The sequence below is a fragment of the Coregonus lavaretus genome, assembly GCF_964263955.1.
Source record: "Coregonus lavaretus genome assembly, contig: HAP1_SCAFFOLD_739, whole genome shotgun sequence".
Classification (NCBI taxonomy): domain Eukaryota; kingdom Metazoa; phylum Chordata; class Actinopteri; order Salmoniformes; family Salmonidae; genus Coregonus; species Coregonus lavaretus.
In genome coordinates, this window is record NW_028163239.1 from 51789 (window position 1) to 60774 (window position 8986).

At 42.3% G+C, this 8986-nt stretch overlaps 1 protein-coding gene and 1 pseudogene across 2 annotated transcripts; both read left to right on the top strand.

Annotated features, from left to right (window-relative positions):
* Nucleotides 1-2048: 2048 nt before the first annotated feature.
* On the top strand, nt 2049-4849 carry LOC311118359 (protein NLRC3-like; annotated as a pseudogene). Its single transcript has 3 exons — nt 2049-2067; nt 2749-4488; nt 4845-4849. The product of its transcript is annotated as a protein NLRC3-like (transcript).
* Nucleotides 4039-8289, top strand: LOC311118360 (ribonuclease inhibitor-like). Its single transcript, XM_084193168.1, has 7 exons — nt 4039-5102; nt 5435-5608; nt 5689-5850; nt 6041-6205; nt 6287-6460; nt 6574-6620; nt 6771-8289. The coding sequence occupies exons 1-7, from the start codon at nt 4903-4905 to the stop codon at nt 7199-7201; spliced, it is 1353 nt and encodes a 450-aa protein (XP_084049294.1). The 5' UTR covers nt 4039-4902; the 3' UTR covers nt 7202-8289.
* The last annotated feature ends 697 nt before the right edge of the window (nt 8290-8986 follow it).

Here is an 8986-nt window from a genome sequence, read left to right on the forward strand (position 1 = left end):
GAAGACATACAAGACCACTGATAATCTCCCTCGATCTGGGGCTCCACGCAAGATCTCACCCCGTGGGGTCAAAATGATCACAAGAACGGTGAGCAAAAATCCCAGAACCACACGGGGGGACCTAGTGAATGACCTGCAGAGAGCTGGGACCAAAGTAACAAAGCCAACCATCAGTAACACACTACGCCGCCAGGGACTCAAATCCTGCAGTGCGAGACGTGTCCCCCTGCTTAAGCCAGTACATGTCCAGGCCCGTCTGAAGTGCATTTGGATGATCCAGAAGAGGATTGGGAGAATGTCATATGGTCAGATGAAACCAAAATATAACTTTTTGGTAAAAACTCAACTCGTCATGTTTGGAGGACAAAGAATGCTGAGTTGCATCCAAAGAACACCATACCTACTGTGAAGCATGGGGGTGGAAACATCATGCTTTGGGGCTGTTTTTCTGCAAAGGGACCAGGACGACTGATCCGTGTAAAGGAAAGAATGAATGGGGCCATGTATCGTGAGATTTTGAGTGAAACCCTCCTTCCATCAGCAAGGGCATTGAAGATGAAACGTGGCTGGGTCTTTCAGCATGACAATGATCCCAAACACACCGCCCGGGCAACGAAGGAATGGCTTCGTAAGAAGCATTTCAAGGTCCTGGAGTGGCCTAGCCAGTCTCCAGATCTCAACCCCATAGAAAATCTTTGGAGGGAGTTGAAAGTCTGTGTTGCCCAGCGACAGCCCCAAAACATCACTGCTCTAGAGGAGATCTGCATGGAGGAATGGGACAAAATACCAGCAACAGTGTGTGAAAACCTTGTGAAGACTTACAGAAAACGTTTGACCTGTGTCATTGCCAACAAAGGGTATATAACAAAGTATTGAGAAACTTTTGTTATTGACCAAATACTTATTTTCCACCATCATATGCCAATAAATTCATAAAAAATCCTACAATGTGAGTTTCTGGATTTTTTTTCCTCATTTTGTCTGTCATAGTTGACGTGTACCTATGATGAAAATTACAGGCCTCTCTCATCTTTTTAAGTGGGAGAACTTGCACAATTGGTGGCTGACTAAATACTTTTTTTCCCCACTGTATTGAGAAACGTTTGTTATTGACCAAATACTTATTTTCCACCATAATTTGCAAAAAAATTCATAAAAAATCCTACAATGTGATTTTCTGGAGAAAAAAATTCTCAATTTGTCTGTCATAGTTGACGTGTACCTATGATGAAAATTACAGGCCTCTCTCATCTTTTTAAGTGGGAGAACTTGCACAATTGGTGGCTGACTAAATACTTTTTGCCCCCACTGTATATAGTGTGTATATATAGTCTAGTGAGTGTGTATATAGTGTGTATATAGTGTGTATATATAGTATGTATATATAGTCAAGTGTGTGTATATATAGTCTAGTGAGTGTGTATATAGTGTGTATATATAGTCTAATGAGAGTGTATGTAGTGTGTATATATAGTGAGTGTGCATAGAGTCAATGCAAGATAGGGTCAGTGGGTAACCATTTAATTAACTATTTAGCAGTCTTCTGGCTATTTAGCAGTCTTCTGGCTTGGGGGTAGAAGCTGTCGGACAGGCTCATAGAGCCGATGCTCCGCTACAGTTTGCCGGACGGTAGCAGAGTGAACAGTCTATGGCTTGTATATTGACTGGTGTTGCTAAGCCTTCAGTAACTCCAAATTAATTATTAACCTTAAAAGGGGGTGCCAAGGCTATATTATCGCATTTGACCTTTGATATTGCGACACTACAATTTATGAGTTGGCATTGGCAGGTGTTGCAAGAAAGCATAGACATTAAAACCTGCCTACAAATGAGGTCATGAGGGAAGTGAACATTTAATCAGAGACAAAGAACACTTTCATCAGACAACAAAACTTAGGCTGAGTGTGGTGAGTGTCTTTAGATTAAGTCTCTTTTCAATTATATGAGCCTCCGTTAATGTTGTCAACCCAACTCTTCATGTTCTAATGTCGCTGCACTCCAGCTTGTTGGCTGCAATGGTGAGGGATCCAGTTAACATTAATATCACTATGAGTTCACATGGCGCTGGTGAGAAACTTTATTTCTCCGTTTATTATTTTACGACCGAAGATCATAAAGATATTTACGAAGATAATAGAGGGTATTTCTTTTTTTTTTTTATTAAGAGCTTGACTGTTTCCTGTCTCTCTCCAGAGACAAGTCATCCAGCTATTGGTGAGTCACACAGAAATGTGCACATTCTCAAAAATGATTTTCAGTGAACCAAACCTCTGTACTTATTTGAGATGAACAGATACAGCTCTACTAAAATAAGACAGAATGTGAATCCCCATTATAGTTGAATTTTCGTCTGCGTTTTGCGCCATTTAAAACACAGCAGTGACGTAAACTTGATCCTATTTAAAGTGAATATGCAAACATCATGAATTGACCTTGCAAATCTTCTCATTATTAGGCTATTTAGCACCGTCTACATTGGGTGTAGGTTAAGTACTGTACCAAACAACCCATGATGAGTCAACCTGCATGAAGAACACATGGTTTCGTTTAGGCAATTTCATTCCTTTGACATTTGGCAATGTGAACACAACCAGACCAAATGGAAAAAAAATACAATGTAACAAATAATCAAACTCTGATTAGAACTATAGAAAACTAACTTTGTGTGAAAAGTGACATATTACAGACACTAGAACGGCAAACTGGGACTAACAAACTACTCAATATCTCTCCTGTTCTCCTGATTAGAAGTAGGCCTGAGAGGAGTGAAAAACAACCTCAAGTCCAACATGAGGAAGAAGTCTGGGAACATCTTTGAGGGCATTGCAAAACGTGGAGATCCAACGTTGCTCAACAAGATCTACCCAGAGCTCTACATCACAGAGAGTGAAGGGGAGAACAGAGAGCACGAGGTTTTGAAGATGGACGATACGGCTCGGACCAAAGCATTTCAAGACCATGCAATCAACTGCAATGACGTCTTCAAATCCATATTCCAACAAGAGGCATCCGTCAGAACTCTGCTGACGAAGGGTATCGCTGGCATCGGAAAATCAGTCTCGGTGCAGAAGTTCATCCTTGACTGGGCAGAAGGACGAGCCAATCAGGATGTAGATTTCGTCTTCACCCTTCCATTCAGGGATTTGAATCGAAACAAAGACGACCAGTACAGTCTGTTGGAGCTGCTGAGTGACTTCCACCCTGAACTTTCAGATATGGAAGACACAAAGAAGGTGGTCGACTGCAAAGTCGTGTTCATCTTGGATGGTCTGGATGAAAGCCAACTTCCACTGGATTTCCATAACAACAAGAGGTTGTCTAATGTAACCAAGACAACATCAGTGGACGTGCTGCTGACAAACCTCATCAAGGGGAATCTGCTTCCTTCTGCTCTCCTCTGGATAACCTCCCGACCAGCAGCAGTTGATAAGATACCCTCCGACTGTTTTGACCGTGTAACAGAAGTTCGGGGATTCAACGACCCACTGAAAGAAGAATACTTCAAGAAGAGATTCAGTGATGATGAGAACCTGTCCAGCAAAATCATCTCACACATAAAGACATCGAGGAGTCTCTTCATCATGTGCCACATTCCGGTCTTCTGTTGGATTACTGCCATGGTTCTTGGGAACATGTTGAGAGGATCCTGTTCTGAAGAAGTCCCTAAAACTCTGACTGAGATGTACATTTGTTTCCTACTCACTCTGACAAACCTGGAGAACAAGAAGCATGGGAAAAATGAAACAGACCTTCGGAAACTGTCAGAGTCTGACGTATAGATCATTTTGAAACTTGGAAAACTAGCCTCCCATAACCTGTTAAAGAGCAATCTGGTGTTTTCTGAAGAAGATTTGAGAGAGTGTGATATTGATATCAATGAAGCCTTTTTGGGCTCAGGGATGTGCACAGAGATCTTCAGAGAGGAGGACCCAATGTTTAGAGTGAAGTTGTATAGCTTTGTGCATCTCAGCATTCAGGAGTTCTTCGCAGCACTCTATGTTTCCCATTGTCATGCCAATGGTTTGCCATGTATTTCACCATGGGTTTCACTATATTTCGGAAAGCTGGATACATTGCATGACTTACACAGGTGTGCAGTGGATAAAGCGTTCCACAACAAGAACGGCCACCTGGACCTCTTCCTCCGCTTCCTTCTGGGCATCTCACTGGAGTCCAATCAGATCCTCTTGAAATGCCTACAGCTCCAGACAGAGGGAGACAAAGAGAGTATCCAGAATACCATCCAATACATCAAGGTCAAGTTATCGACTGAATGGTTTGTTTCCTCAGAGAGGTGTATCAATCTCCTCTACTGTTTGATTGAGCTGAAGGACAACTCCCTGGTGAATGAAATTCTAAAGTTCCTGACCTCCCAAAGTCTCTCCAAGATTGAGCTGACACCTGCTCAGTGCTCGGCGCTGGCGTACATGCTGTTGATGTCAGAGGAGGTGCTGGATGAATTTGACACGAGAAAATACAACACGTCAAGTCAGGGCCGTAGCAGACTCCTCCCAATAGTTAGATACTGCAGGAAGGCTATGTAAGTTCAGATGATAGTGAATTTACATTTACGTCATTTAGCAGACGCTCTTATCCAGAGTGACTTACAGGAGCAATTAGGGTTAAGTGCCTTGCTTAAGGGTACAGATAGATTTTTTACCTAGTCGGCTCGGGGAATAGAACCAGCGACCTTTCGGTTACTGGCACAACGCTCTTACCCACTAAGCTACCTGCCTCCATTTACTTTCCTAAGATTGGTAGATTCCCGTAGTCACTTACGACTATTAGTATAATTTACACTTTTTTTTATGTCCTTTATAAGCCCTTTGTTTTCCCCTCTTAAGGCTAGTGGCCTGCTATTTCACAGACGACTGCGCTGAAATTTTGGCATCAGCTATCCAAATGCCTGGCTCACACCTGAGAGAACTCAGCATAATCTACAGCCAGCTGGAGAACCAGAAGCCCTTCATAGACGCGCTGGCAAGTCCCAACAACAGACTAGAGTCACTAGACATCAGTCATATCCAAGGGTTTTCAACAACTGAGCTGGAGGTGCTAACTGCTGCACTGAATCAATCTTACAGTCAGCTGCACACACTAAGGTGAGCAATTATTAGTAAACAAAACAAAAAAAAGAGCAAACCAAGAAAAAGCTTCTTAGTAAAGTGGAAGAAAAATAGAAACGGAAGCCGTTTGTGACATGAATGGATGGATCTACAGCTTCTTCTTCTGCTGGCAACTAGCAATGCAACAACGGCACCTAAGGGATGTTAGGGGACGGAACAGGGGAAGTCAGCCAAGTGTTTAGCTGTTTGAAGTCAATTTAAAAGACTCTTCTGTAAACTTGTTTACTACGATTACACTCCGTAAGAGAGACTAAAGCATGTAAGTCCACAAAGTGTAGAAGGATGATCCACTTTGTTGTAATCCATAGGTTTCCTGGGTGTTGGCTCGACGAGAGCTGCGGTGAAATTGTGGCTTCAGCTCTGGCGTCAGAGAACAGCCATCTGAGAGAGCTGGACCTCAGCGACAACAAACTGACAGACACCGGGGTGGAGGGGATCTCCACTGGGCTTATGAGTCCACACTGTGAACTGAAGATACTGAGGTGCGATATTTACGACAACAAGTGTTTCGAATCGTGTCAATCCATACAGCCCCTTTTAATTCCATATTCTCTCACGCCAGACTTGTCCGTTGTGAGGTCACTTCCTGTGGAAGTTTGTCCCCTGCTCTAGCAGCCTCCCAGTTGGAGGAACTGCATCTGAGCTGCAACACCCTGGGCGACATGGGACTGAAGCTGCTCTCTGCTGGACTGGAGGATCCACACTGTCAGATACAGAAACAAGGGTGAGAAATGATGATGCTGTAAAAAATATAAAAAAATAAAAAGTAAAGTGTGGTATACATACATACAGTTTTATTTAACATTCTATATTTCTGTGCACAGGTATTTGGATAAAACCAAATTCAAATTTCAATCTCTCTCTCTCTCTCTCTCTCTCTGTTTCTCCTGCTATCTCTCTCATTCATCTCTTAGACTGAGGCAGTGTAATCTATCAGAGTTATCCTGTGAGTCCTCTGTCCTGTGTTCAAACTCAACCCTGATAGAGCTGGACCTGAGAGACAACGACTTGGGGGATTCAGGAGTGGAGCGACTCTCTGCTGCACTGGGGGACCCTCGCTGTGCCTTGCAGGTTTTGGGGTGAGAGGCTCACATATTGATGTAAGCAAACCCTTTTGAATTGAGTATGGCACCCTAACTCATTCCAACTGTTCTCTGCAGGCTGTCTGGTTGTCTGGTCACAGAGGAAGGCTGTGCTTCTCTGGATTCAGCTCTGAGGTCAAACCCCTCCCACCTGAGAGAACTGGACCTGAGCTACAATCACCCAGGAGACTCTGGAGTGAAGCTGCTCTCTGCTAGACTGGAGGATCCACACTGTAGACTGGATAAACTCAAGTTAGTGTAATATGTTATGTGTACACTATTTAGTTACTTTAATATTCCTTTAATATTCCTCTGCATATTATGATTATTTCTTGACATGAACTATTTCTATTAAAACAATACAGTGTGGACTTGTGTGGAGAGTGCAGGATCAAACCAGGCCTGAGGAAATGTGAGTCTGACTGATGTGTAATATGATATACAGGGTTTCTTCAGTTTGACATTTCCTTTAAAACAATGAGAAAGTACCGTCAGCTAAACAGAAAAACATTTAACTTTCTTATTTCCCTGGCTCCTCATTGTGCATGTGTGTTTTCTACAGATTCCAGTGAGCTCACCCTGGACCCAGATTCTGCACACATTGACCTGAGGCTGTCTGAGGATAGGAGGACAGTGTTGTGGAGAGAGGACAATGCTAACAGTCAAAGTAGTGCTAGCATAGGAAACGAAGCTAACAATGCTAACAGTGGGGATGGTGCTAGCATAGGAAACGAAGCTAACAATGCTAACAGTGGGGACGGTGTTAGCATAGGAAACGAAGCTACCAGAGGGGAAGAATCAAATAAATGGATTGATCCATCAATTTGTACAAGATCCCTGTCTGTGCATTGTACCAAGGGTTTATCTACTGGACGTTTCTACTGGCAGGTGGAGGCCACAGGATGGTTTGATATTGGGGTTATTATCAACGAAAACAATAGTATCTACAATATGTATGACCTCGTGGTAATATGTATGACCTTTATGGTATAATGATGTCATGCCATAGTGTTGTGAGGACAGAGGAAGAGTTAAGAAATGAGAGGTTTGGGGCCATAAAGTCTTCATTCCATTATGTCAAGGTAGATTAGTGATGTTTAGGATAGCATGAGTGATGTTTAGTATACTGACTTGGGGTAAAAAGTGATGAACATCAAAGACAGGGAGTGCCCATGGAGACTTGCCAAATGTATGTGAAAGGAATGAGAACCAAAAGGCTATATAAGATATAGGGTCTTCTTTGTCTAGTTAGTTCAACTGACGAAGGGCAAAGCCATGTCCGTTTGTTAGATGAACCCACAAGCTCGTGATTCTATAAATACTTGGTATGAAATCTCCACAGAATGTCTAAGAATATCCTTGCATCCTTGTTTCTTTGATACCTGAGAAACTCAACATAACAGCCTGGAATAGTATAAAAGTAATCCTTCTACCCCCCCCCCCCCACCCACCCCATAAAAATAAAAATAAAAAGTGGTTGTCCCACTTGCTATCCCAAGTTGAATGCACCAATTTGTAAATCGCTCTGGATAAGAGTGTCTGCTAAATGACGTAGATGTAAATGTAAATGTTGCCTGTAGTTTTATAATTTATTTTAAAATAGCTGTATGGGATTTTTAAAGTACTACGTGGCCCTGCACCTGAATACATGTCTGACATGCTTTTAAGATACTGTATGTGCCCGGTCGGTCACTCAGATCCTCTTTTAGTTGTTCCAAAGGTGAGAACCAAAATGTTTGGTGAGGCTGCCTTCAGCCACTATGGTCCTGGCCTTTGGAACAGCCTGCCGGAGGATCTGAGGGCCTCAGAAACTGTAGACAGTTTGAAGAGCTCAAGACATACCTTTTTAGCCATGCTTCTGCTTAGTCATACTATCTATTGTATATATCTTATTTATTTTCATTTATTTTAATGCATTAGTCTCTCATGTCCACTGTTATTGTTTTACTATTTTAATTTGTCTCATTTATAAAACCTATTTGTGTCTTTCTAACCTTTTATTTTATTTGCTAAGCACTTTGAAATGCATAATCTGTAAGAAATGTGCTCTGAAAATAAAGTTTGATTTTGTTTTGATCAGGAACATATCCCACAGTAGAGCCATTCAACCACAAACTTACATTAATATGCAAAGTGTCTCAAATGATTTCGTACATATTTACTAGTGTGTAATGCAGTAATACTGTGATTAATAAGTACTTCTCAAACAGCTTAATAGTCTGGATAATTAATTAATAAAAATGTTATTTCAAGCATTATGAATTTCAAGTTATATGAAAAACACTAATGAAACCAGTTTTTTTGTTGGGGTTCAGATCCCCTTTATTTTTATTATTAAAACTAGGCAGTTCAAAGGAAAGGTGGAGATGGTGGAGAAATTCAGATGCAGAGTGTGGCCCAGAGTTGTGTGTGTGTGTGTTTGTGCTTGAGTCACTCCTCTTTGGGGAGGCTGATGGTGCATGTGAAGAACTTCAACACACGTCGGAAGAATCGCAGAACGCCATTTTTCTTCCGCTTCTTTGTTTCGCTGGACACCTTTGCCACTGAGTTCAACGCCTCGGTCACTCCGCTGCTCACCTCAGGACAGCTCTCAGTAGATAGCTGCATCACCTTGCTGAGGCCATTTCCAGTGTTCAGAAGGTTTTCAGCAGCCGCTGTCTTCTTTTTGTCACTGGACACCTCTTCCACTGCGTTTGGTGCCTCAGGCACCTCACTGAACACCTCAGGACTTCCCCTGCACACCTCAGGACCTCCATTGAACACTTCAGGCACTCCACT